The sequence below is a fragment of the Antechinus flavipes genome, chromosome 1 (genome assembly GCF_016432865.1).
Source record: "Antechinus flavipes isolate AdamAnt ecotype Samford, QLD, Australia chromosome 1, AdamAnt_v2, whole genome shotgun sequence".
Taxonomy (NCBI): domain Eukaryota; kingdom Metazoa; phylum Chordata; class Mammalia; order Dasyuromorphia; family Dasyuridae; genus Antechinus; species Antechinus flavipes.
Window position 1 is genome coordinate 117,068,098 of NC_067398.1, and position 28,000 is coordinate 117,096,097.

At 51.0% G+C, this 28,000-nt stretch overlaps 2 protein-coding genes across 3 annotated transcripts; one reads left to right on the forward strand and one right to left on the reverse strand.

Moving 5' to 3' along the window:
- The first annotated feature begins 2,281 nt into the window (after nucleotides 1-2,281).
- On the forward strand, nucleotides 2,282-11,564 carry RABEP2 (rabaptin, RAB GTPase binding effector protein 2). Its single transcript, XM_051988608.1, is given in 14 exon segments — nucleotides 2,282-2,429; nucleotides 3,454-3,660; nucleotides 5,435-5,592; nucleotides 6,563-6,682; nucleotides 6,777-7,047; nucleotides 7,050-7,120; nucleotides 8,199-8,315; nucleotides 8,398-8,496; nucleotides 8,799-8,957; nucleotides 9,299-9,476; nucleotides 9,630-9,641; nucleotides 9,747-9,802; nucleotides 10,229-10,345; nucleotides 10,814-11,564. Coding segments are annotated over 14 exon segments (1,728 nt in total). The 5' UTR covers nucleotides 2,282-2,368; the 3' UTR covers nucleotides 10,916-11,564.
- Nucleotides 11,522-28,000, reverse strand: ATP2A1 (ATPase sarcoplasmic/endoplasmic reticulum Ca2+ transporting 1). 2 transcript variants are annotated; one of them, XM_051988544.1, is made up of 23 exons: nucleotides 27,704-28,000; nucleotides 27,377-27,394; nucleotides 26,839-26,921; nucleotides 24,784-24,888; nucleotides 23,989-24,127; nucleotides 20,247-20,327; nucleotides 19,342-19,427; nucleotides 18,834-19,131; nucleotides 18,400-18,566; nucleotides 17,615-17,703; nucleotides 17,156-17,258; nucleotides 16,758-16,889; nucleotides 15,782-15,907; nucleotides 15,389-15,607; nucleotides 14,809-15,144; nucleotides 14,447-14,667; nucleotides 14,059-14,261; nucleotides 13,719-13,804; nucleotides 13,410-13,543; nucleotides 13,155-13,272; nucleotides 12,780-12,897; nucleotides 12,409-12,454; nucleotides 11,522-11,874 (listed from the first exon to the last, which is right to left on the reverse strand). In XM_051988544.1, the coding sequence occupies exons 1-22, from the start codon at nucleotides 27,819-27,821 to the stop codon at nucleotides 12,450-12,452; spliced, it is 2,985 nt and encodes a 994-aa protein (XP_051844504.1). In that variant the 5' UTR covers nucleotides 27,822-28,000; the 3' UTR covers nucleotides 11,522-11,874; nucleotides 12,409-12,449. The 2 variants fall into 2 exon arrangements, with proteins under 2 accessions (XP_051844504.1, XP_051844496.1); XM_051988536.1 differs by lacking the exon at nucleotides 12,409-12,454.

Genomic DNA, 28,000 nt, shown 5'->3' on the forward strand with positions numbered 1-28,000 from the left:
AGGAGAAGGACTTTTCTGGAGGGCATGGGATAGCTTTCAGAAACAGCCCTCATTCGTTTATTCATGCATTAACAAAAGTATCCTGGGCTATTGCCAGTCATCCTAACTTGTGTCTTGCCACTGGATCTTGATGAGTCTGGAGGAGAGAAAGGGGCTGATGACTTTGCATGGTTCTGCCTCATCTACATCTAATTCACTTGCAAGTCAGACTCCTGATGGCAACAGCACTAAGAAAAATATTAAGCACCATCTAGGTGCTTTACTGGCTATATCCTGTGGAGAAATGTAGCTATAGAGGATTCTAATTCCTTGGTACCACATACTGCATCAGTGGGTCAGTCCTTGCCAGATAAATACCAATAACTCATCCCTGGGATTCATTCCTTTATGTAGCTCAGCACATCTAATTTGAGTAACACAAGGCCCACCCCAAATTACATTTGTCTACTCAAATACATATAGTGGTTTATGTGAGGTCCTCCATGATGAGATCCCCCCCCATACCTTATAAGGCTCATTTCCTACTACTTCCATGTACTAAACTTATGCTCTGGTCACACTAGTCTCTTTACTTCTTTCTGAAGTATCTTTTCCCTTCAATTTCTTTCCCTTATCTCTCTTCTGCTTGAAACCTCACTTCAAATTTTCAAATGTCAGTTTCTCTATGAAGCCTTCCCTGATCCATATCCAGCAATACAGCCTTCATAACATTGTGGGAACTAACCTTGCTTTTGCATTGATCTGATCATTTCACTCATTTGCCAGAGAAAGAGAGAGAGAGAGAGAGAGAGAGAGAGAGAGAGAGAGAGAGAGAGAGAGAGAGAGAGAGAGAGAGAAAGAGAGAGAGAGCGCCTTTAGTGGCTCCATTGCCTATGGATTAAATTTCAGACTCCTTTGATTGTCATTCAAAGCCATCTGCAATTTGGCATTACCCAGTCTCTCCAGCTTTATTACACATGATTCCCTTCCACACATTCTCTGTGCTGTCTTCCCACTTCTTTGCCTTTGTTCGGGATGTTCCTTATGCCTGGAATGGCTTCCTTCACTTTCCCCACTTTTCCCAGCACTTAAAGCCCACCTCTGTGGGCGGAGGTGAAAGTAACACTGAGGATCAGAGAAAACTTCCAGAAAAAGGATAGAAAGTGCTAGCTAAATAAGCATTATCAAGGTGGCAGACTAGGGCTAAACCCTGGGGCTAGAGCAAAAAAACAGCCCCAGTTCTTAAGGAGTTGACAATTTAAAAGCAGGGAGGGTAGAAGGAAAGATATATAGAGATATATACAGATTAAGTAGGTGAAATCCAACTTTAAAAGAAAGTAGCTTAAAGGGGGATCTAGACAGGCTTCGTGCAGAAAGTGGGATTTTATCTGGGACTTGAAGGAAGCCAAGAACTCCATTTGACAAGGATTGCTCCCCTGACTCATCCGGAGGACTGGAAATGTGTGCTAGTCAATCAGCATCTACATGAACAAAATAAGATTTTACAGTCTAAGAGGTAATTACTTTCAGGAGCCTAAAAGGTGTGGGACCTGGAGCCAACATAAGCTGACTTCACTCCTTGTTCAGACTTTACCTGTGTGACTCAGTCCTGTCTCCTCAGCTATAAAATAAGGCTAAAAATCGCTATAATACCTATCTCACATTTTACAATTGAGGAAATTGAGGCAGAGATGATTTGCACAGATCACACAAGTGACTCAGTGTCTCGAGCCTAGATTTGAACCCAGGGCTTCCAGACTCCAAGCCTAGCTTGTGCCCATCGTACCACTTAGCTGCCTCCAGGATGACAAATGCCACGAGAGAGGGAGAAGTGCGTGCTAGAGTGCAACAGGGTGTGTTCAGGTATGTACCTGTGAGACAGGTAGTGTGGGAGCGTTGGTAAGTGAAGAAAACAAGACAGGTAGAGTGACTTGCCCTGACTCACAAAGCCAGGAAGTCACGGAGGCAGAATTCGAACCCAGCTCTACATCCGAGGCCTCATCACTGTTCCGCAGCTCCCCTGGGGAGCTGGATCTCTAGGCGGTAGAATGGCCCCGGAAGCTGCACTTTAAGGAGTGGGGACTTTAACTAAGCCTGGAAAGAGGAGGTAGATTTCTGCAAGCTCAGAGCGGGGAAAGGGATCGTGCGGAAGCCTCGTTCTTCCGAGAAGTCGCCTGCATTTGGCAAAGGAGACACCATCAGCATCACCGCCGAGAGAGCAGAGGCAGTATCGTCCCCGGCCGTTCCGCTCGCTGGGCCGGAGAGGACCATCCGGAACCTCCCGAGCGGACCCGGAAACACCCGAGTGTATCCGGAAACACCCGAGCGGACCCGGAAGGAGCAGCGGGCTGCAGCCTGGGAGTGCGAAACCAGGGTTTGAGCTCTGGCAATGGCGGCGGCAGCGGCAACTGCAACTACGAGCGAGAACGGGCAGCGGCAGCCACCGGCTGGTACGGAAGGGAGCGAGCACCGATGCTTTAGGAGGCTCGGAGGCTGGCGGCTAAGAGGAGGGCGGGAAGAGAGACCCAGGAAAGGGGATAGATTGGGAAGAGAGAAGGGGGCGGAGCTTCCCCTCGGAGGGGGGAAGAGAAGGGAGGGACCAAGAGTTGGACGTTCGAAAGGGGGCGGGGCAGGGCGGGGAGTTGAGAAAGGGCACGTGGGTGAAGGTCAGGCAAGGAGGTGGGGCGGAAGGGGAAAGGGGCGGGACTTGACTCGTATGAGTGGGCGGAGTTTTGTTTGGGGGCGGAGCTTTGGAGAAAGTGAGATGTTAGAAGGGGCTTTGAGAAAAAAGGGGGGAGTTGCGAGGGCGAGGGGTGGAGCTAGTAAAGAGTGGGTGGGACTTTGGAAGAGGGGTGGAGTTTGGGGAAAGCATACCTGGGGACTGGGTGGGACTTGGGAGTGGGTGGGGCTTTGAGTGAGGAGTGGAACTTTTGTGGGAAAGTGGAAGGGCATTTATAGAAGGATGGGGCTGGGACAGGAACCTTGCTAGTGAGAGGGTAGTTTGTGGGGAGTGGGTGGGGCTTTGAGTGACAGGTGCAGCTTAGGGGGGAAATGGGGCTCCAGGAGAGAGGGAGGGGCTTTAGGTAATGGGTGGAGCTTTGGGAAATAGAGCCTAGGTGGGGCTTTGAGGTTTTGGGGAAAAGTGATGCTCCTGAAGAAGGGAGGGCTTTGGAAAAGGAGCATTTCCAAAGAAGGGATGGGGTTTGAGGAGAGTGAGTGGTTGGAACATTGGAAAAAGCACAACTAGAGGGGAGCTTTGAGTAGGGGCGGGTCTTATGGAGAAGGGGTGGCTTATAATGATATGGGGAAAAGGGTTTGTGAAAAATGGGAGGAGCAGTGGGGGGAGAGGGTCAGGCCCTTGGAGAGAGACCTCCTACGAAGGTTAGGGTCTCCCATTGTGAGAATGACGCTGAAACATAGGTGGGAAACTGTGGGCTTGGGGCTAGGAGAGTCTCAGTGAAGTGACCTTTGCAGAACCAAACCCAACAATGAGGGGCGATAGTTTGGAGGCAGAGGCTGGAGAGCTGGGGAGGCTGAAAGCCCAGCTCGGGGCAGCCCTGGCAGAGATGGAGAACATGAAAGCCGTGGCAGAAGTGAGTGAGAGCACCAAGGCCGAGGCTGTGGCGGAGGTGCAGAGACAGTGCCGGGAAGAGGTTGCATCCCTGCAGACCATCCTCAAAGGTGAGACCGGATCCCAGAGGCTCCTCGATCTGTCTGCCTGGTGACACCCCAGCTTTTGATAGGAGTCCCGAGGCTCCCTGTCCTTCAGGCCTCCGCTTGAGCTTCCCCCAAGACCCCAAGACAGAGGGTCTTCCTCAAACCTCATTTTTTTTCTTCCCTGACAATCTGCCCCCTCGGTCTTTTATATACCCCCTTTATCAGCACATGTCCCAAGTAAATGCTTTCTCTCAGGATATGGTTGTAAAAGGGCCTTCGTGGTGGCTTTATAGAAGAGCATATATATATATACACATATGTATATATGTATGTATGTGTATACTATAAGCAAATGTACATAGTGAAATGACTATAAGTATCTCATTAGATTCTCACAGTAGCCCTTTGAGATATTACCAGTTACTTACCTGAAATAAATCAGTCTTTATCAGGAATTTTATCACTTTACCAAATGAAATACAGTTTGTAACTTAGAGCCTTCCTTAGGATTGCCTGAGCCTCAGAGAAATTATGGGATTTGCTTATGGTCACACAGCTAATAAGTGTCCAAAGCTGATTTCAGAGCCTGATCTCCTGTAAGACCAGGCTAAGTACTCTTTGCCCTCTCTCCCATGTCAAGTTGTTTTTGACGGTGTTGACCTCCAGAGCTCAGAAGAACCTGAAAGAATAAGGCAGAGGTCCTGCTTTGTTTCAGATCAGCTCTGGGCCTGGCAACTAGAGGCTTGATGGCCATGTCCACACTGCCAGCTTCAAGCTGTTAGGAAGAAAGCCTTTGGTAAGCCTACAAGGACTATAAAAATGGAAGCTGTTGTTATTCTAATTAGCCCAGGAGATTCAACCCAAACCAAACTTACTTTTTATATGACTACCTTATGTTCTACATTTATCAGAAGCTTTTTCCTTTTTCTGTCAGCCTTTTTGTTGATCTACTCATTCATTCCTCAGAGGGGATGTAAGAGAGCCAGATTTGGGAGTCAGGAAAAACTCCAATATAAATCCTGCTCCTGGCGCAAATCTCACCTCAACCTCAGTTTCATCATTTGTAAACTGTAGCTATCATATTTGTATTAAATGTTTCAATGGATTGTTGTGAGGATCAAATAAGATATATATAAAGTGCCTTACAACTTCAAAAGCAATGTAACTCTTAATTGGGTATGATTATTATTGTTTAGAGTCCTCTCTCCATTTTGGCAGTGTCATTTCAATCAGTAGCTCTCTATTTCAGCTGTAATCCAACCCCCTATGCAATATGTGGGCAAGTAGGTACCTTCTTTTGTGCCTTTCCTCCTTCAGGGTTCCTTCCCTTTTAATCCCTGGAAATTCCTTTTCACTTTTATCACCTTTGAACCAGGGTTCCCTTTCTATCACTTCCTCCTTCCCCTCCCATCATACCACCATATCCATATCTTTTCTCCTCCTTACCTCAGTCTCTTTACTCTTTCCTTTCTAGTCCTGTTCTTTCCAATGCATTCTCTTTTCCTTGGGACTTGCCTAAGCTTCACCACCCTAAGCGTGAAACGGCCCCTCAGTGATTCTGAATTTGGCTGACCCTGTTCCATAACCTCCTTTCACAGGATTCAAATACATAGAGCTAGAAGAGACCTCAAAGGCCATCTCTGTAGTCCAGCCCTATCACTTTAAACATGAAGAAGCTTAAGGATGGAGTAGCTTTGCTCAGGGTCATACTGATTGTAAGGAGAAGAGATGAAATTTGGCCCCAGGTTTCCTGGGTTCTTTCCCCTATCCCACACTGCTTTTCCATCCCTCCTTCTAGATTCCATTAGTAGCTATGAGGCTCGAATCTCTTCTCTGGAGCAAGAGCGGAAACAGCAGCTGCAAGATCAGGAGGCAAGAGAGAGGGAGCTGAGCCGGCTGAAGCAGCTTCTTTCTCGTTCTCACCCTCTGGACTCCTTGGAAAAGCAAATGGAAAAGGTTGGAAGCCTTTGGGTATCCCTAGGGAAGTGTAAGAGCCCAGTTAGTGGAGCCTTGTTGAAGAAAGAGAAGCTTGAAGGGGAAGAAGTGCTTGGACATGAGAACTTGTACATACCCCCTTCTAGATGAGGGAGAAGAGCACAGGGAAGATTCAGTCCCTGCTCTCATAGAGCCTCCAGTCTAATGGAGGAGGGGGCCAGAACACAAATAACCAGCAGGTAACAGCCGGGACATCGGCAGTAGAGCGGTGCTGTCAGTCTCCCACATATAATAAATATATATATTTATATAAAAAGTCCTGTGGCCACAACATATTGACTTAGTTTTCAATATTATTTAGGTTGATTGGAGTTTTATGCACTTTCCTTAGGCTGGCACTGGCCAGCATGTTTGATACCTGTGCAGTAGAGGGTAAGCAAAGCAGGTGCTGTGTGAAACCCAGGGAGAAAGTCGTTAGCAGCCAGAGGTGGCAGGAAGGCTTCCTGAAGGGAGGGAGGTTTGAGCTGGGCTTTCACACCAAGCTAGGGAATTCAAGAAGGAGTTGAGCATGGTAATGGGAAGAAGTTGCAAGGTTCAGGAATGCACCGAGGTAGTGAAAAGAGCCCTGGATTTTGAAGTCAGACCTGGATTCAAATCTAGCCTCGAATGTCTAATAGCGTGTGATCCTGTCGATCTATCAGTGCCTCAGTTCCCCCATCTTTAAGATGGAGATAATATTTTTACTTCCTCCTCACAGGATCATTGTGAGAAAGGGACTTGGCAAGTCTTAAAGCCCTCTCTAAGTACAACGTTCACAAAGGGAAATAAGGCAGAATGAGAAGGTGTCAGATCGTGGAGGTCTTTGTGCCAGGGACAGTTGTTTGTTTGCACGTTACTTGAGAACCCCTGGAGATTGCCAAGCAGGTGGAGGAGGAGGGGTAGCTCTGGGCCACTTGCTGGGGATCAGCTGTGCCATCCCCTGGGTGCCTAGGCTCATGAGGATTCAGAGAAACTTCGGGAGATCGTGCTGCCCATGGAGCAGGAGATTGCCGAACTGAAGGGGAAGCTGCTGAGGGCAGAGGAACTGATCCAGGAAATCCAGGGCGGCCAGGTGAAGGGAGGGCAGGCCAGGGCCCCGGGGGAAGGAGAGGGGACACAAAGAAAGCCTCCCACCAAACTTCTCTTCTTCCCTTGGCGCTCCGTAGGGCCGTGCCCATCCCCAGCACTCTCTGCATGGCTCCACAGAGCTGCTCCCTCTGCCCCGGAACCCCTCCCCACCCCTGGAGCCTCCCGAAGATCTGGCTGTAGATGGGGGAGCCGCCGCTGAGGTCTTTGCCCGGAACTGTGATGACAGCGCCTCCATATCTTCCTTCTCGCTGAGAGCTGGCAGCAGTGCCTCGCTGCCCCGAGGGCGGCGGGGAATGAGCCCCGAGCAGGAGGAGACCGCCTCTCTCGTCTCCACCGGGACCCTGGTTCCGAAGGCATCTACCTGCCGCCCCCCGGCTACCAGCTAGTGTCAGAGCACCAATGGGAGCAGCTGCAGCTTGAGGTGAGTCTGGGTGGATGCTCACAGGAGTGGGGGGCACTCACAGGAGGAGGGGGCACTCACAGGAGGCACGAGGCGCTCACAGGAGGAGGGGGCGCCCACAGGAGGAGGGGGCGCTCACAGGAGGAGGGGGCGCTCACAGGAGGCGCGGGGCTCACAGGAGGAGGGGGCGCTCACAGGAGGAGGGGGCGCTCACAGGAGAGGGGGTGCTCACAGGAGGAGGGGGCGTTCACAGGAGGAGGGGGCGCTCACAGGAGGCGCGGGGCTCACAGGAGGAGGGGGCGCTCACAGGAGAGGGGGTGCTCACAGGAGGAGGGGGCGCTCACAGGAGGAGGGGGCGTTCACAGGAGGCGCGGGGCTCACAGGAGGAGGGGGCGCTCACAGGAGGAGGGGGCGCTCACAGGAGAGGGGGTGCTCACAGGAGGAGGGGGCGCTCACAGGAGGAGGGGGCGTTCACAGGAGGAGGGGGCGCTCACAGGAGGCGCGGGGCTCACAGGAGGGGGGCGCTCACAGGAGAGGGGGTGCTCACAGGAGGAGGGGGCGCTCACAGGAGGAGGGGGGTTCACAGGAGGAGGGGGTGCTCACAGGAGGAGGGGGCGCTCACAGGAGGAGGGGGCGTTCACAGGAGGAGGGGGTGCTCACAGGAGGCGCGGGGCTCACAGGAGGAGGGGGCGCTCACAGGAGGTGCGGGGCTCACAGGAGGAGGGGGCGCTCACAGGAGAGGGGGTGCTCACAGGAGGAGGGGGCGCTCACAGGAGGAGGGGGCGTTCACAGGAGGAGGGGGTGCTCACAGGAGGAGGGGGCGTTCACAGGAGGCGCGGGGCTCACAGGAGCAGGCAGCCATGGCAGGCTGGGTGGGGCGGGGGAAGGAGTCCTGGGCCGGGAATCTGGAAACTTGCAGCCCTTCACTCACCAGGCACAGGACTCCCCTCCTCAGGGCCTGCGTTTCCCCTGTCAGGTGAAGCACTGGATCCAGTGGTTTCTAAGACTTTATCCATCTAGAAGGTTGTAAGACTTTTCCAGTGCCTCCTGGGAGGGCAGGCCCCCCTTCATCTTCTGTGTGGCGGGATTTCTGTGCCAGGGGCGGCAGCAGCAGGAGTCACTGCAGCAGCTTCAGAGGCAGCTGGAGAGTGCTGGGCGGGAGCGCGACGAGCTTCAGGAGGCCCTGAGGCGGAGCAGCGAAGACTGCGCCAAGCAGGTAGGGAGCGCCGGGCGCAGGGCTCCTGCTGCTCTCCTCCCCGGGGATGGCGGCCTCTCTGATCGTGTCTCTCCTCGCCCAGGTGCAGGTCCTGCTGGCGCAGGTGCAGAACTCGGAGCAGCTTCTGCAGACCTTGCAGGGGACGGTGAGCCAGGCTCAGGAGAGGGCCCAGCAGCAGATGGTGAGGAGGCTTTGGGCTGGGGGCACCCACACTCTGCAGGGAGGCCGGGCAACCTTCATTCGACACCTCAGCTTCAGCCCAGGAGCTAGCAGAGGGTAGGGCTAGAAGTGTCTTAACACGGGCCGAGTTAGGAGAGAAGCCATGGTGGCCCACGTGGGCCCCGTTCAGCGGGTTGGGGCAGGCCTTCAGGAGCTGAAACTGGCCAGCAGTGGGGAGTGTTCCTAAGTACTGGGGCCTGAGGCTGCTGCAGAGAGCACCGGGGTGGGGACCCCCCTTTAACATCATCTCTCGCCTGGCTGCAGGCGGAATTGGCTGCCTCTCACAAGCGTGTCTGCTATGAAATAAAGCGGCTAAACGAGGAAAACCAAGGCCTTCGGTGCCGGCAACCCTTGCCTTTAGGCCCCCAAGTTCAGGAGCAAGAACGTGGAGAGGAGGAGCTGCTGCTGCCCACATCTCCCCTGGTACGGAAGGGGATTGGGAAACTAGGGCAGTCACTGCTCTCCAGTCTGTTCCCAAGGAGAGAGAGAGAGAGAGGATCTGATCTGACCATAAGAAACTAATGTGGAAAAGTTGGGGAGAGGACTTTTGTGATCTCAGGCAAATAAATGACTTCCCCCCTCTGGGGCCATGTCCTTATTGATAAATGAGGAGAAGAGACTAATCAATCCTCAGTTCCTTCTAGCACTTCTGTTTTCCGAGGTGTTCACTCAGCCAGCTGCCTTAGTGCATGTGTGCAGCCGGTGACGCGGAATGACCTCTGGCCCCGCCCCTCCGTCCCCCTCATCGGCCCCTGCTTTTCCAGGAGCTACAGCAGCTGCTGCGGAGCACCCGGCAGGAGGCCCGGGAATGTCAGCGTGCCCAGGAGCACGAAGCCGAGCGACTCCGCATCGAAATTGTGACCCTGAGAGAGGCTTTGGAAGAGGAGACGGCCTCGAGGGCTGCTCTGGAGAGGGAGCTGAGAGTGCAGCGAGAGGAAACGGGTGAGGGAGGGAGGCACGCCGAGGGACTAGCGCGTCCCAAGGAGGCATTGGACACATGGGGGGGGGGATGTTGGGAGGAGGCAGAGAGATGCCGTGGCCTGACTCCGTTTTCTTCTTCTTTTCTCCCATCCCACTGTTGCCATGACAACACAGAGGTTTTAGAGGGTGAGTATAAAAAGATGGAGGCTGGGATGGAAGGAAGGATGGAAGGAGGGAGAAGATGGTGATAGGAGAGGTAGTAGATCTGATTTGCACCCCCTGACCTCCCAGCCTCCCTGTGTAGCCTAAGGACAGAGATGGAACGGATCCAGCAGGAGCAGAGCAAGGTAAGGGCTTCGCATGGACAGGAATATGGAAAGGAGAGGCTTCTGGGGGAAGCGAAGGAGCGCTCCCTCTCACCCATTTCTCCCCCCGCGCCCTGCAGGCAGAGCAGCAGCTTCAGGCATCCCAGAGGCAGCCGCCCCCCCCAGCTGTCAGTTGGACTGAGGAGAAGGTCTGAGCAGCTGGGCAGGTTGTGTTCATGTGGAGAGGGAGAGCTGTTTCCTGCCTTTCGTACCTTGCTTCCACTTCTCTCTGCCTGCTGTGGCTCTAGTGTGGGAACGGGGAGGTGGGAACGCCGTTCCCTCGGCCACAGGCTTCTCCCTGTGCCTCTTACTGTCTTCTTCCTCCCCTCTCCTGGTGGTGCTGCAGGGTGGAGGGTAGATGACCTGAACCTGGGACTCCAGACTTCCTTTTGCTCCCACCCCTACCAGGCTCAGCTCACAAACGTTCTCTCAGAACAAAGGGCAAAGGTGTTACGGCTTCAGGCTGAGCTGGAGACAAGTGAACAAGTACAGAGGGACTTTGTTCGGCTGTCCCAGGCCCTGCAGGTAAAAACGGGCTCCCAGGCCGAGGAGCCACTGGGTGGGCAGGTCACCTTGGGGAGGAGTGCCCTGACCCCGTGGCTACACTGAGCAGTGAGGGACTCCACGCAGGAGGCACCCTGCCCGCTCAGCTGTTGCTGAGAAAGCGAAAACTAAACAGAAAAAACAGCTCACGCGTACATCTTCACAGTTTTAGAATATGGAATGTCCGGACTGAAGTAGACCTTTGAGATCTAGTCAGCTTCCCTCCTGCTCAGATGGCCCAAACAGAGGGAGCAGTTTACCCAAATTCACATAATAAATACTGCCGTTTTGTGAATGTTCACCCTCTATCACCAGACTTCCCATGACGGTTACCATAACCTGGCTTGTTTCCCAAGGACCAGGGAAAAGGGAGTCATCAATTTATCAACTGGAGGTGGAAGGGGAAATTCAGTACTTCTCCACCTTATATACAACCCCCTTCCCCCACAGGTGCGCCTGGAGAGGATCCGCCAGGCAGAGACCCTGGACCAAGTGCGAAACATTGTGGACGAGACCCCCCTTAGAGATGTGAAGGACATAAAGGACACCTGAACACAGCAGGAGGCCAGGCTTCAAAACCTGCCATCTCCCCTTCCTCCCACTTGTCTCTGGGGAAGGAACCTGCCTTCTTAGACTCCAGTAAAATCAAGGATTTCTGGGGTTTGGGGATGATGAAACATAGCCTTCTAGCCCCTCAGGAAAACTCTTTCCCCTTCCTCTGAGCCAGCGGTGGAGGGGCTCAACATGTCCCATCTAGATTCCCTCCCTCCCATAGCAGGTAAACTGGGCCTTTCTGCTCTCAGGGATGACAGCCGGGAGAGGGTTGTGACCCCTCCTTCCCCAGCCAAAGGCGCAAGAGCATGTTTTTGAAGCTCTAGGGCCCCCCACCCATACTGCCCTTCAGCCAATACTGACACTAATTCAGCTTCTGAACCATTTGGTCCCATGGACCGCCTTCCCATCTTTGTTACAGCAGCCCTTCCCTCTTCCCAGTCCCCTCTGCAGTGCCCTGGGGCTAACAGGGAAACCTCAGCACATGTGTAGGATGCTCCCTGGCCACATCTGCTTTCATGTGCGTGTGACACGAATGTGCTTTCAGGAGGGGTCATATATGACTTAACCAGACTTGCTTTTGTTCTCACACATGGAGGTCCAGGCCAGAGTTTGCTCTCATTTAATGTCAATAAATTAGCAGCTCAGAGGGTCGCCTTGTCCCTACAGCCCCTGCAGCAGGGCCAATGGGTGGGTAAAAAGAGGGAGGCTGAGGTGGGAAGAGGCATAGGAGGGGATAGGACTGAAGTTGTGTTTTATAAACAGAAAAGTGAAAGGGAGATCGGGAGGGAGCAGAGGGGAGAATGGAGGGGCGGGGGGAGGCTTTGGGGAAGGGATCTTGGAAGGCTGTGCCACATCACCGGCTGAAGATGTATTTCTCTACCAGGGTGGGGAGAAGGTGGCTGTGAAGGGTATTGGGGACCAGGGGGCTGATTATTTCCTTCTTTCATCTTCTGGATCTAGAAAGAAAACAGAAGGGAATGAATGAAGGGATATGGATAAGGAGGGAAGGGAGAAATAACTACTCACTACCCTCGTTATTTCTACGCCCCCACCCCAAAACCTCTGGGATACTCTCTTAGAGGGACAGCACTCACCTCCACATGTGACCCCTTCCTGAAGAGGGGCTCAGACTCTGGATCCTGCTTTTCCCCTCCCCATACTCACCTCTCCCTGTCTCCACCTTTGCCAGCCCTCCCACTCATCCCCCATGCATCCCCATGAGCAGCTCTTAGCCCTGCCCCGCTGAGCGCAGTGTAAGGTCATGGGGACTCCCTAGATTGGGAGAAGAGGAAAACCTCCAAGTGAGACCAAGGAAGTCTTGAACTTCCACAAAATGGGTCAGCAACCCCATTCTCTTGGACAGTAGCAGATTAGGCTCCAGCATGGCGCAGCAGGCGCAGGGGATTGAAAGGATCAAGGGAGGTGGGAAGGGGCAGGCAGGGGACAGCGGCTTGGAGAAGGGTGAAGGAAAGAGAAGAAGAGGGTGATACCTGTGACACGGATTCAAAGAGATGAAGGAGGGAAAAACAGGTTACCCTACAGTCAGAGAGGACAGAGAGAAATGAGTTATCCATAGAAGGGAGCAGAGAATAGGACTGAGACACCAACAGTTTAGGGGAAGAGCACATGGAGACAGTGTGGATTGGACCACATATAGGAGGAAAAGGAAGGGGTAAGAAATCGGATTTGTTCCTTTGCAGACACAGGTCTGGTCAGAGTTTGGGAGGCACATTTCCACCTAGAAAGGAAGATTTTTTGGGGGGAAAGGGAAAAGGAGGGACATGGAGCAGCGCAGAGGGGCTGCATCTGCAGCACTGGGAACTTGAGGTCATGAGGTACTTGGGAAGGGGAGACAACTTACCCTCCAGGTAGTTCCGGGCAATAAACTTGAGGAGTTCATCCAGACCAATGACAGGCAGTGAGATCTTGAGGACCATCATCCATTGGGTTAGATCCAGTGCCCGCAATTTGAAAATCATCTGTGGGTGGACCCAAAGTGAGTGAGGGCCTGTGATCCTCTCCCTGGTCTGGCTGCTAAGGGATCCCCGGAGGAAGGATGGAGAACCCAACTACATTCTTGCACAGGACCCAACCTGAGACAAGAATCTCCCATCTAGTCCCTGTGTTCTCTTCACCCCCTTGAGAGCTCTATCATTCTTATCTGAACCCCAGCCCAAGGACCTACGTCCAAGGGGAAGCACATTACTTGTGATGTCAGGGCACAAAGCTTTCTCACCGGTAGGGGATCGACGTAAAGAATAAGGAAATGGAGAGACATGGAAAGGCAAATGGACCCAAGGAGCCAGATGTTCACCCAGGGTGGCATCCGAAGTAGGGACTGGTTCTCTGAGAGGCTGAAGTAGGAAGACGGTAGCAAGGTGGGGAAATGAAGAGGGAAGGCAGAGGAATGATTCAGAAAAACAGACAAGGATAAGAATGTCTAATGAATGAGAATATAAAGAAAGGGACTTGAAAGGAGCAGCATCCTCACCTGTTGAGAGCATTGCACATCTCAATGGTGACCAGCACAGACAAGGCCATGGTCATAGGTTCAGGGGCTTCAAAGACCTCACAATCCAGACCCTCAAAGTCAGGATTTTCCTCTGTGCACTGCATGAAGTGAGTCTGTAGAGTGAAAGAAGGGTCAGAGTTTATCACTGGCGATAAATTTCCTTATTGCAAGGAAAATCCCTCTTTCTGATTCACATGGTACAATCTCCCATGTAAAATTCCCTGCACCCTTTCTTAGTCCTCTCATGAGGAACCAGCCCATCTAACAGCTAGCCATCCCCCTCCTCACCAACTGGTTGTAGGAGACATGAGGCCCATCTTCTGCATATAAGAACCACCAAGCTGCTGCACCTACTGTGGCTGCACCCACATAACCTAGAGGGAAAGGAAGAGACAAGGAAGATTAGAGAAAAGAATGGGGAATCAAGAGTAGGAGAAAAAAAATCGGGAAAGAGAAATGACTGAAGATTGAAAGCACAGAGATGGGCTAGATGGGAAAAAAACAGAAGATGGAAACATTGGGAATTGGTGTCCCTAGTGGAAGTTAAGTCCCCTGGGACAGAGAAGTTCTTAAGTTACTGACAAAGGATTGGGACTTGATGGTAGGGTGAAAAGATATGGTCCCTCACCTCCAATAGCCATGTAGCGGAAGAAGAGCCAGCCACTAATAAGGGGTTCTTTGGGGCTTCTTGGGGGACGGTCCATGATGTCCAAATCTGGAGGGTTGAAGCCCAGGGCTGTGGCAGGAAGCCCATCAGTCACCAGATTCACCCATAACAGTTGTACAGGGATCAGGGCCTCAGGCAATCCCAAGGCTGCAGTCAGGAAGATACTGCAAGAGAAGGGAAAGCAGGTGGGGGAAATTAGTCACTGATCACCAATCCTTCTCTTTTGAGGAAAGAAGGACTCCCTCTCGAGGAAAGAAGGACTCCCTCTCTTTCCCAGCTAATGTTTTTTGAAGATGTACTGTTCCCCAACTCCTAACTCACCACCCACCCCCTCACCCAAGCAGCTCACCAGACGACCTCCCCTACGTTGGAGGAAATGAGGTATCGGATAAACTGCTTCATGTTGTTGTAAATGGCCCGCCCTTCCTCTACGGCAGCGACGATGGTGGAGAAGTTGTCATCTGCGAGCACCATCTCCGACGCAGTCTTAGCCACAGCAGTGCCAGAGCCCATGGCAATACCAATCTCAGCCTTCTTCAGAGCTGGGGCATCATTTACCCCATCCCCTGTCTGCAGGGTCACGAGACAGAGGCGGGTGTCAGAGGAGCCCAGAAGCGACCAGCTTCAGACAGCCCAGGCCGCTCTCCTCCACGTCCCGCCTCTCCTGGCGCTCTCCTCCCTCCCACGCTCCTCTGCTCCCCGAGTCCTCACCATGGCGGTGATCTCATCGAAGGACTGCAGGAACTCAACGATCTTAGACTTGTGGGAAGGTTCCACCCGGGCAAAGCAGCAGGCGCGGCGACAGGCGTCCCGCTGCTCTCCCATGGGCAGGTCGTCAAATTCTCGGCCTGTGTAGGCTCGGCCCGTCACCTCCTCGTTCTCCCCAAAGATTCCGATGCGCCGGCAGATGGCGATGGCCGTGCCCTTGTTGTCGCCTGTGATCATGATGACTCGGATCCCCGCGTCGCGGCACAGTTGGATGGAGCCCATGACCTCCTTGCGAGGGGGATCCAACATCCCCACCACTCCGACAAATGTTAGGTCCGTCTGAGGAGACACAACAAACCAGGCCGGTGGCGGGGCGAAAGGAGAAGGGCAGTGATCCAGGGCAGCGGGGAGCAGAGTACCCCGGACTGAAGCCTCTGAGCAGCGGAGGGATGGGAAGTCAGCACGCCTGACCCAGGACAGAGCGAGCGCGAGGATGGGGGGGCGGGGTAGCACCAATGTCACTGCCCCCAGTACTGTGGTTTTCGTGGCGGCTCGGAGGGTGGGTCACACCAGGGGGACTCACCTCATATTCCATGAACTTGGCCGAGTCATCCAGTGACATCTCCTCTCGCCTGGGAGGGGTATCCCGCGTGGCCAGGGCCAAGCACCGCAGGGTGTCCCGGCCTGTGCCCCACTCCTTAATCACAGTCATGATCTTGTCCTTCACTGATGCTGTCAGTGGCACCCTTGTTGTGCCCACCCGAACATAATTACAACGGTCAATGACTCCCTCGGGAGCACCCTAAAAGGAGAGAAACAGCTGAGAAATCTATTCTCCAAAAATGGGGAGGAGCATCCAGGCGGCTAACAGCTCTAGCTGCCCCTGTAAAGGGCAGGAGAACATCTGGGCATTTGGTAAAAGAGGGCGAGGGCCTTTCTCTGGACCCGGGGGTGGGGGGGCAGTCTGGTTTCTAACCTTGACAAACATCTTGTTTCCCACAGCAGCCCGGGAAGATTTGGCAGGAGAGCAATAGACAGACATGGACTTCCTGTCCCGGGAAAACTCCAGGGTGAATTCCTTCTTCATCAATTGGCGGATCACCTGGGAAAATGGAGGGGGGAAAGGATGGAGATTAGACATAAATTGGTTGCAGTGGAGTGCGAAGGTGGAGGAAAAGACAGCATCACGAAGTAAGACTTACTATGTTAAAGACAAAAGAGTTCTGGAAACCACAAAAAACATAGCCCAGTAATTTTAGTGTAGAACTAAGTTTGGTACTTCATATGAGAATTTCAGTAGAGAGAATATTCTCTCTACTCCTAGGAATTTGTCTAAAGCATGCAGAGAAGAGAATACTTCAAAGTTTCAGGGTTGAGATTTGAAGCGCTATGGTGTTCTGATTCCAAGCCCTGAACTCTAACCACTAGGAAATGATGCTTCTGCAGATAAGATAAAGGGGAAAAACATTCCTTCCTCTTATTGATTTATTTAGAGCATGATATAAACAGGGCAGAGCAGGCCCAGAGGAGAGCCATAAAAATGCCTTAACAAGTTAAGAATATGACCTAGGAGTAAAAGTAAAAGTAAATTAGATTTATTTAGCCTAAAAGTAGGAAGTGATTTGGGAAGTAAAGATTTTTCTGCCAAACATTATAAAGAATTGGAAACCAACTCCATACATCTCCACAAGGAAATAATCTAAAATATTCTACAAGGGGCACAAAGGAGTTAGAAACAATCCTAGTAGCTCATATTTCTAGACCCTCTAAAGTTTACTAAAATGCTGTTCTCACAAGGACCCTGTTGGGGTATTTATTATTATTCCCAATTTAAAGAATGACTGCACAAGGAGTAAGCATTGGAGCTAGAGTTCAAATCTAATTATGACTCAAGTCTTGTGTCCTTCCTCACACCCTATCCCTATAATTGAGGGGAAGCCTTTTAAACTTACAGAGTTGCAGGCATTGGCCCTTTCCACTTTGGAGAGACTTCTCACATCTGTGTTGAAAACATTCATCTTCTCCACTAGGGTGGTGAGTGCCGTCTCAGTAGCCTCCCCGACTTTCTCATAAACACCTTTGGACTTGAGTAGAAATAATGGTAGAAATGGTTAAGAGAATGTTTTCCATTCTCCAGATACCTGGCTTCTCCTACACACACACACAAGAACAAATACAACTATTAATTATGCTTAGAGAGAGAAAGGGAGATGGGAAACATAGCGCCTCCTCCCATCTCCCTTCCCAAACCAGGAAAGGATTCAGTTTTTCCCACCATTCCCTAGGATTTCCCCTTGTCCTGGCTAAGTGGCAGTTTGACTTGGGAACAAAAGGTATTCTTGCTTCTCACCTCATTGAAGTCCAAGGAGGAGTCATTGCAGAGAGCACAGATGGTGGCCAGCTCCACCAGCCCATCATACTGGCCTGCCCGGATGGGCTTATCGTTCTTCAGGCTGTGGGAGTTGGGGAGGAGCATGAAGGGAGAAGACAGAGGGAAAGGGAAAGGCAGAGGAGGACAGGGAAAGGATGGATTGGAAAAGCAGTGAACAGGTGGTCAAAAAGGGATAGTAAAGAAAAGTGGTGGGTTACCCATGAAACATGGGGGATGGGACAGGTAGGAGAGAATAAGTCTGGAGGGAAAGGCAAGGAGAAGACAAAAATAGCAGAGGAAGGTAAAAGAAACAATGATTGAATGTAGGGCCCAGAGAGAGAGAGAGAGAGATGCTAGTCAAAAAGGATATATGGAGGAAAGACAAGGCTGAAGGAGAAAAGAATCTGGGGGATGGGGAGGGAAATCTTGGCCACTTACACTTCGCCTTCAGGGGCATAAGTGGAACCAGTGATGCTAAATTCATTCAGAGAGCAGAGATCCCCATCTATCTTATCAATGACAAACATCTGCAGAGGGGAAAAGGGGAGGTAAGAAAGTAAGAAAGTGTCTCCCTCAGATCTGATTAAGTAGTCAAAGTGCTTTAGATACATTCAGTGAGATGGATGGCCTTCACTCTCTAGACAGGTATCTGATTCTTGGCATCTCCCCTCTCTAAATGCCCTAAACTCATTTCCAGAATTAGACAAACAATAACAAAGTTGTCAGTGTTAAGGGAAGGCTAATTTTTTTCTAACTTCTTCCCTCCCCCATATTTTCCAGACTAATGGTGATATATCAGCAGGCATCCAGTGTGCATCTGCTTTTAGCTCTCCTTAATCCTCCCCCACCAACTTTCCCCCAAGCTTTCCTTACACTCTATAATCAGGGCAAGGATGGAGTCTTATTTATAACAGTGAGTATTCTAAAGTTAACATCATTCTATTCTGTTTTCCAGGCTGAGCCAGGGAGTGGCCAGTCTGGGAGGCAGGGACGGCAGCTGGGTTGAGAGGGAAGGGCCCTCTCCTTCTATGGAGTGAATGCAGAGAAAGGGCAGCCTAGGTCATCGGTCCCTACCCAGCATCAGTGCCGCCTTCAATGAGCGACTGAGCTTTTTCCAGGCCAACAGCAGTGGTTGCAGGGGACCCGGAGGGAGGTGGGCACGCGCTGGCGCCCTCTGGAAGGCCGAGGTTAGCCCGGCCCCCGGCTCGGCTCACTCCACTGACCTTGCAGACAGACATCTGGTTTGTGGTGAGGGTGCCCGTCTTGTCCGAGCAGATGACGGAGGTGCAGCCCAGAGTTTCCACCGAGGGCAGGCTCCTCACAATGGCGTTCTTTTTGGCCATCCGGCGGGTGCCCAGGGCCAGGCAGGTGGTGATGACGGCCGGCAGACCTGCAGGGGGGTAGGGAATGAGTGGCGCCCTGGAAGGGCAGTGGGAGAGGCGATAGCAGGGTGGAGGCCTGCTGGGTGCGGTTCCAGGTATGCCTGGAGGCCTGGGAGGAGGCGCTTACGCCAAAACACGGCAGACCAGGATGCCCGGCAGGCACGCTGGGGAGCGGGTGGCGTCCTTCCACTGAGGGCCAGGAGGGGGCGCAGCGGGAACAGGGAAGGGGCACATCAAGAAGCAGCGAAATGGGCCCACAAAGCGCTCTCTCCCACCTTCAGGAATAGCGGCCACGGCCAAGGCCACGGCTATCTTGAAGTAGTAGATGGCCCCGCGGAACCAGGAGCCCCCATGGACGGGGTCGTTGAAGTGGCCAATGTTGATGAGCCAGACGGCCACACAGATCAGGGAGATGACCTTGGACAGCTGCTCCCCAAACTCGTCCAGCTTCTGCTGCAGGGGCGTCTTCTCCTGCTCCGTGGCGGCCATCTGGTCCCGAATCTTGCCGATCTCGGTGCTCACTCCGGTGGTTGCCACAATGCCCACTGCCTTTCCTGCCGCGATGTTGGTGCCCTGAGAGGCGGGACCAGGCGCCGGTAAATGGGGTGACGGGGACGGCCCGGCTCCCACTCCCCAGAGGCCTCCGCTCTCACTGGGAGGAGAGCACACTGGGGCGGGCAGGCCTCCACCCGGGCACAGCTCCCTCCTATCCCACCACCTCCCCTCCGCCAGAGGGTCAGCCCGGCCCACTGCTCCTCCGGCTCCAGACCCCAAGGGGCTCACCGAGAAAAGCATATTCTTCTTGTCCTGGTTGACAGCTCGTGGGTCGGGGACAGGATCTGTGTGCTTGATGACAGATACAGACTCACCTAAAGAGATGGGCAGGAGATTATATTTCGTATTGGTGAATCTATTCCATCCTTCTGATTTTAGGGCCCTCTTTTCCCAACAGCCTACTCTAAGGAATAGCATTCTGTCAGCACCACTCATTATGCTCAAACAGCTCCAGGAATTAAGAACCTTGTCCTGTTTCCCACGGCCTCCCCCTTGTTTTCCATTACTAAGGAATGGGTCATGGTTCAAAAGTCCTGGTTGAAGTATACTCTATAGGGAGATACTCTTGCTTCAGTCCTGGATGCCCTCTGCCTGAAGAGGGACTCCCATTGATGCTCTGCCCTTCCCCCTCCATGGAGAAAGATCATAAAAATGACCTCTAAAGTTCCTTCCAACTCTAAACGTCTATTAGAAATGGGCTATTATTTCCCAAAAAATTTGATAGGGTCCTTTGAGGTGTCACAACATTCTGGGTTTCCTCCATGTCAGTCTTTGAAGTGAAGAGAGAAATAGATGTTTTAGAGAAAAAAGACAGTTTGAAGTCTAGACCTCTGCATAGAGCATCACTCCGTTTGGAATGAGGGATATCAGTGTAAGGATAAATGGATTAAGAGTAGTTGGGGAGCTAGCACCTCCTCTTCCCCACACCTCTCCTATATCCCAATAATTCTCCAGAAGTCACAGACTGGAAAAGTTTGAAAACCATAAAAATAAAGGACAGTGGCCACTAGAAATCCTGAGAAAGACCTAGAGTCATGTCATTCCCCCCATTTTCTCTGTCCCTTTGCATTTCCAAAATTTTATCTTCTTCCTTCTCTCCAGTCAAAGATCTCATCTCTCCTTCCACCTCTCACCTGTCAGGATGGACTGGTCAACCCGAAGGGTGGTGGATTTGATGGACAGGATACGGATATCTGCAGGAACTTTGTCACCCACTGTAAGAGAAAAAAAAAAAGGTCAGTTGGAGAGGAAAGCTTGTTTCTTTATTCCTGAAAACTGCGGGAGAAACAAGAAGAGAAAGATATATTTAGGGACAAAAAGATAACATTGTTAATAAGATACATAAAGTGACATTAAAACAGTATGCTATGAACAAAATCCAGGCTACATTTGTATCTAGAATAAGAAAATAAATATTTGATGGAAAAATTGTATTAAATATCTCTGATAAGGGTCTGAAATCCAAGATTTATAAGGAACTAACATAAATAAAACCAAGAACCATTCTCAAAGGAGATGAAAAAAACTTTTTCAAAAAAAATGAAAACTCTGAAAAACCATATAAAAGATTGTTCCAAATCACTCTTAATAAGAGATGTTAATGGAAACAATTCTGAAGGGTCACCTCATATCCAGCACATTAGGAAAGATGATTAGAGATGTGAATAGTCAATTTCTGAAGCAATATAAGAAGATAGGCCCTTGTTGTTAAATGTATTTTAGTTGTGTCTGACTCACAGTGTCACTCTGTCTGAGGTTTTCCTAACAAATGGTTTTCATCTTTATAAATGAGGTATACACAGGGTCACACAGATAGTGAGGCCAGATTTGAACTGGGAAAGATGAATTTATACAACAAATGCTGTGATAGCAGCATTTTTTGATAATAGCATAGAATGGAAAATGAAATAAGTGCCCATTAATTGGGAAATAGATAACCAAATTATGGCATATTCATGTTATGGAATCTTTTTTGAATATAAGAAACAATAAATATGGAGAAACACAGGAAGACAGATGAGCTGAATGAGGCAAAGTCAAATAAGTGGAATTCAGAAAACAACATACACAATTACTGCAACTATGTAAATGGAAAGAACCAAAAAAAAAAAAAAAAAAAAGAAAGAAAGAAAGAGAGAGAGAAAAAGAAAAAAAATATTGTAATTGGCTTTGAACTTGGCTCTGAAGAAGATGTATGAGAATATGCTTTTCCCACTTTTTTGTATAAGTAGAAGCCTGTTGGTACAGTGCATCTAATGTAGGACTTGATGTGTTTTAACTTTGATGAATTGCTTTTATCCCCTCCATTTTACATTACAAGGGTTGGTTCTCTGAGGGAAAGATGAAGGTCATATTCAAAAGTCAATTATATAAAAGCAGAAGATAAGAATACTATACACACACACACACACACACACACACACACACATACACACACATACATACACATATAAGGAAGCAGTATGCTAAAAGGACCTGAGGATGGAGAAGCAGAAAAGATCAGAGAAATAAATGAAAGGGAAAGAAAATGTAACCAAATAAACCAAGGAGAAAAGACGTAAACAAGAGAAAAGCAGATGAACTTTAAAGAGAACCTGGGGAGAAGAGGGAGAAGATGGTTAAGCAATTATGAAAGAGGAAAGGAGAACCAGGACTAAGAAAAAAATTAAGAGAATGGGGAAAAATCAGAGAATGGGGAAGGCAGAAGGAGAATAGTAAAGAGAGTGGATAGAGCACCAGCCCCTGAAATCAGGAAGATCTGAGTTCAAATGTGACCTCAGACACAACTTTTCCTGTGTGATCTGGGCAAGTCACTTAACCCCAATTGCCTCAGCAAAAAGAAAAAACAATAAAGAGAGAATAGTAAAGAGAGGAAGAGAAATGGTATACTTAGATATAAACTTAGGGCTCTGTGCCCTCCCCACCTGTCTTTGCAGATTGATTTTCAACTTTTTGGAAATCACTTCTTCCAAGTTTTCCCTGATACCTTTAAAATACTTCAAAACAACCTTCCTCCTCAGATTTCAGGTTAGCATTTGGTTTTGAACTTCTTTAATAATTATCTGTCTTATCTTTTTACCACAGTCTATGGGATTCTTAATCTTGGGTCCCTGAACTTCAAAAAAAAAAAAAAGTTGATACAAAATTTTCAAATATAATTTGCTTTCTTTGTAATCCTCTACATTTTATTTTATGCATTTAAAAACATTACTATGACCAGATTGCTGAAGAGATCCATAACACAAAGGTGAAGAACTTCTATCTGTGAGCTCCATTAGGGTTAGGACTATGTCTTCAAATTTCCCCACTGCTTAACACAATGCTCCACATGTGCATTTGCTGATAAATATTTGCTGAATGACTGACCAAAAGGATGTGGGGCAGACTAAAAATGGGGTAACAGATCATATGCATAGGAGAAAGCAAGATGGGGAAACAAATTCTCCTAGTGAGGTTGAGGAAGGGAAAAAAATAAGCTAACAGGAGAGTAAGTTGAGATAAAGAAAAGAGAAGAAATTGAGGTAAGGGCAGAAAAGAAAGAGAGATAGAAAAATGGGGGAGGAAGGTGAAAAAAGAAAAAAAAGAGATACACATACACACACTTGGAAGAGAGATTGTAGATTTAGAAATAGGAGAGACCCATGAGTATATCAATTAATACTAGGAATTCAGAGCTAAACAGATGTCATGTGGTGAGATGACCTCTCCAATTTAAGGACCTTTTAGGAAACAGAAAAACATCTTCTGGGACCTCAGCCTAACAAATTCAACCCTTCTGGAATACCCTGGGGGGAAGGGTATATCCTTATTCTTCTCTTTCTCTTAACGGGGTGTAAGAAACCCACCTCAGTCATCCTTAGGACCACCCCTCCTAAGGACAGAGGAAACAAGGGAGAGAAGAGGCTGGCTGATGTCGGGACACCCTGTCACCTATCCCAGTCATATTTATAGACAGTCATGGCCCTGGCTCCAAACTGTGTTGCCGCTGTGTTGGGGCAGAGGAGGGAAATCCTCAGCACCCACCTCTTCTTCACTTGGCTCCCCTCCCCAGAGTCTCCATACTCTGATAACGGGGTTCTGGTACAGGGAGAGCATATATATGTGTTCCAAGGGCCTCTGGGATGGAGGGAAGCCCTGGGCAGAAGTGCAAATATAAAAACCGCTGAAGGGGACAGAATCCCCGTAATCTTAGCCGCCTGGCCCCCACCCCTCTCCCCAGTTAGGCATTAAGTGTCCCTCGGTTTCTGGGAGGCGGGGACACTCCTCAAACTCCCTCCCAACCCACAGCCCTCCCCCGCAACGCCAGGTCTCGTGCTCTCTCTGTCGCCCATGTTTTCCATACATGGCCGGGGGCTTGATCTCCCGGCCACCCACGCTCCTTCCCCTCGGAGACTCCTCAAGGGCACTGAGAGGTCAAGATTTATAGCTGACGAAGCCTGGGGTAGGGGAAGGAGGGGGGAGCTAAGCAAGGGGTGGGGGCGATGGGACCCATTGGCAGGGCCCTGGGTACACCTGTTGCTAACAAGTGCCGGGTGAGAGAAGGGGGGGAAGGGGGTTCTGCTTTCAGCCACGAGGACAGGACTGACTGTTCTCGTGGAGACTCTAGGAGGGGGCAGCTGCTGGGGGGCGCTGATGAGGGGGAGAAGGCTGGATGCCCCGGGGTGACCTCCTCAGGAGTCTGGGAAGGAGGAGCCAAGACCTCTCTACCTCTCCTCCCAACCTCTTCACACCTCAAGCCTCCATCCTAACCTTTTAACACTTCTTCCCCGGCTCATTCAGACACACCCAGATGAACAAATGCTCTCCCTACGCACATCTCCCCGGGCTCTCCCTTCCCTCCCTTCCCTTCTTCCAGGCTCTGGACGAAGAACTCACCAGCCACCTCCACGATGTCTCCAGGGACGATGTCCCGGGCCTTGATCCGCTGCACAGACTTTCTGTCAGCCCTGTATACTTTGCCCATCTCAGGCTCATACTCCTTAAGAGCTTCAATGGCGTTCTCTGCGTTCCGCTCCTGAAGGGGGGACAGCCCAGGGGAAAAGGCTGGTCAGCAGGGACCTCAAGAGGGAGGAAAGAGACCGAAGAGTCTCAAGCAGGAAAGGAGAATCAAATAGGCATTTGCAGGAGGTGGGTGGGGGGATTGGGGAAGAAAAATGTGAGATATGAGCCCCCCTTGAGAGATGAGATAGCCTCAAGAAGAAGTTATAAGATGGGTTGTCTGAGGCCTAAGTGTGATGGGGTATCCTTAATGTTACGGAGAGAAAATAAAGGAATATTTGCAGGTGACAGGGAAGGAGAAACTATATGGGGGTGTCAAGAAATGTCAGTGGAGAAAAGGTGCAGAGGAAGAGGAACCTGAAAAGGAGTGAAAGGGACAGAAAAAAAAAAAAAAAACAACAACAACCAAAAGCTAGGGGAAAGTAAGAAAATGGGATAGGGAAAACAGACAGGAAGAAACCTTTGGTGTTGGGTGCAAGAAACAACAACAGAGAGAAGACACCTGTGGGTTCCAGCAAGAAAATGTTGGGATAAAGGAATGTTGATGAGAGGAGGCCAAAAAGCAGCACAAGGAGACAGATAAAGGAGACAAAATAAAAGGGGAATGAAGAAACTCAGGGCATGGTACCACACACAAGGGTGCGAGAGGGAGGGGGTGTGAGTGATCCTGACCTGCCAAACCCCAACAATGGCATTGGCGATAAGGATGAGGAGGATAACGAAGGGCTCGACAAAAGCAGTGATGGTCTCCTCACCTTCCTCAAACCAGGCCAGCACCTGTGGGAGGGAGAGGGGGAAAGAATGACACAGTCCCAGGGCAGCTCCCAGCAGCGCTGGTGGGGGAACGAGGAATACAGAGGGATATTTTCACACTTAGAATCATTGAGGGGGCTACTGGGCACATTCATAACCCATGCTCAAGTCTACCTCTCCTAAGCAGAAGCACTTGCTCACAGGCAGTGGGGAAGCTACTGTAAAACAACTCATAGTTTTGTAGTGTTTTACAGTTTAAAACACTTTCCTTGTAACAACTACAGGAGGTAAGTAGATATTACAATAATTACTATTCCTTTTTTTATAACTGAGAAAACTTGAGGCTCTGTAGGTTTAAATAATTTTGCTTGTGGTCCCCCAAGTGTCTTGAGGCTGGATTTGAATCCAGGTCTCTTGACTGCAAACCTAACATTCTTAATGTTATGCCTCTCAAAAAACACACACACGCGCAAGCATCAGGAGGGATGATTTATCTCAGATCTGTTTATCTACACACTTGGGTTTGATTTTCTCTTGTGCATAGAGACCACCCAAGCCCCCAGTCGCTCCTCCCCCACAAACAGGAAAACTGTTTTACCAAAAAAACTGCCCATTAGAGAGGCGCTGCGACCCACCCCGCTGCTGGAGCCCGCCCCCCCAGCCCCAGCCCAGGGTGGAGGGGAGGAGGGGGGCTCCAATTTCAAGAGAGCTGCGGGGAGATAGGATTACCGGGCCTCGTGCACACACACCCGGCCCCAGCTGTTTTCCCTGCCCAGCGACAGCTCCAGCAAATGTCAAAATACAAATTTGAGAGGGGAGAAGGAGGAGGGCTCTGACAGCCAAGAAAAAAAGGGAATCAGGGTGAGGAGAGAAAGGGACCTGGGAGACCAAAGACCAGGGGGCCGAAGGGACGGTCGCTGGGCAGGAGGAGGGAGGGGCCGCGGTAGGGCTGGGGAAGCCGCGGCGGAGCAGCCAGAACTAAGGGGAGGGGGGGGGCAGTCGGGGAATGGTAGGATCGGGAAGGAGATGCCGGGGTGAGGGCAGGAGGACTGGGGAGTTGTTTCAAAGAAGGAGATCGAGGCTGGAGGGCCGCCAAGGTCAGAGCTTGGGCAGATTAATCTGGAGCCGCAGACGTAAATCTCGGGGCTCCCGGGAGCCAGACCCTCCCCTGAGGTTTAGGTCCCCGGCCATGAGAAAGCTAGGGGTCGCCCGCGTGGAAAAGGAGGGCTGGGGGGGAGCTGAGGAGCAAGGATCCAGGGCCGGGAGTCCGAGCGCGGCCTGAGGCGCGGGCCGCTCATTCCGCGCCCGGCGCTCCCCGCTTCCCCGCTGGCCCAATCCGCAGGACCGGGGACTCCCCAGAAGCCCCAGCCTCCCCAGGCCGGGGAGCCCGGGCCCCAGAGCATGTCGGGAGTGGCGCTGGCTGCTCGCTCCGTCCGGGGAGGGGGCGGCCGCTTTCTTGTCCTCATTATTATTACTATCTCGCTAGTTCCTTCACCTTTTAAGGTGTCGAACTCGCGTTCCCGAGTTTTCCCCAAGGAAAACTGCCCGAGTCCAAGGGGAGGAGGGGGCCATCCCCGCCCCCGTCCGCTCTGTCCCCGCTCCTCCCCACGGGCCCCTGAGCGGACCCTCAGGCTCCCGAACTCGCGAGCGAGGGGAAGTCTAGGCTTCCAGCGCCCAGCTGAGCGCCCCTCCCTCCTCCCATCGTCATCCATCCTCCTCCTCCCGTAGAAAACCAGGACGAGGACTATCATCATTATTTAATGTCCTTCTCCAGTACATGCAATGATACTAATGAAAAGAACACGTTTCGGTAGCACCGGTTTGGGGAGGAGCACACAGGGCCTGGAGGGAAGGGAGTTCCACGAGTGGCCTTGCGCAGCTTCTCCCTCATCCCCAAGTCTCCTCATGGAAAGCAGCCCTCCTCCCACCGTCTCCCAGCTCTTTCCTGGCCCTGGTGCCATGTTCAGAACTTACAAAGGAAATGCAGGCAGCCAGGAGAAGGATCCTGACCAGGAGGTCTTCAAACTGCTCCACCACCAGCTCCCACAGGGACTTGCCTGGGAGAGGAAAGCAGGGGAAGGAAAAGATTGCCTTGTGGGGGCTAGTAATGATCAAAGAGAAATGCCAGATGATTGGGATTAGGAATAGGGAAGGAAAAAACTAAGAGATGTGGGGTAGGTAAAAAGGTGGGAGGGGGTGAATCTGAGAGCCTGGAGAAATTAAAATTCCCAGCCCTGAGCAACTCCTCATCCTCAGGAGCAAGAGGTAGACCTTGGGGGAAGAATGGAAAATGGCTTATACCTCTCTCCAGAAGAGAATGATATTTTAAAAATTTTTTGTAGCAAAGGGTCAGAAATGAGAAGCTCTTCCCTTCTGGTGGATCTGAATCATTAACAAAAGGACTTTGGTGATTTATAGACACAAAAGGAGTGGGGCAAAGAGGCTGGGGTGAGGGGGAGGTGAGGTGGGGTAAGAGAAGGGGAGAGGGATATATAGGGATTATTTTACTTACCTTCTTCTGCCGGGAGTTCTGGTGGAGGATTGGAAGAAAAGAAAATAAAAAGTTCATTTAGGATCCAGTCTCTCCTGCCCAACATTTTCTCCATTCCCAGTCTCTCCTGCCCAACATTTTCTCCATTCCCATAATGCCATGGCCAAATTGAAAGAATTGGGCCAAAGAATGAGAAAGCGAGATGGTGATCAGAGCCCTGGAGACGGCACCCCACCAATCCCCACTTCCCTTCCAGAATTCTGCCGTCCTCAGCTTATTCCCCAAGATCTAGGGGAAAGGGACCAGATTGAGAAAGACAGCTAACTGACTCCAATTCCAAATACTCACCATTGGGTCCATATTTCTCTAGGTGTCTCTTAACTTGGTCAGGGTTGAGGCCAGTGTTCTCATTCACCCCAAAATAGGCCAGGCATTCCTCCGTGGTCTTGGAGTGTGCGGCCTCCATCTTGCTCCCTTCCTGGGGGCCAGGGGCCGGTGCGTTCTTTCTTGGGGGTCTCTTTCACACGTGGGGATTTCCTCCTCAATCTCTCCACCTGTTTGTCTGTCTCTCTTCAGCCCCCCTAATGGGCTTGTCTCCCCTCCACGCAACTCTGACCCCCGTCCAACCTACAGCAGCCGGCCACC

Coding starts and splice junctions, on each gene's coding strand:
- ATP2A1 (XM_051988536.1), bottom strand. CDS start 27,821: ATGGAGGCCGCACACTCCAAGACCACGGAGGAATGCCTGGCCTATTTT. Junction 19,132..19,341: donor AGAAGAATATGCTTTTCTCG/GTGAGCCCCTTG, acceptor CCCGCCTCTCAG/GGCACCAACATCGCGGCAGG. Junction 17,259..17,614: donor TATGCCCCTGAAGGCGAAGT/GTAAGTGGCCAA, acceptor CAACTCCCACAG/CCTGAAGAACGATAAGCCCA.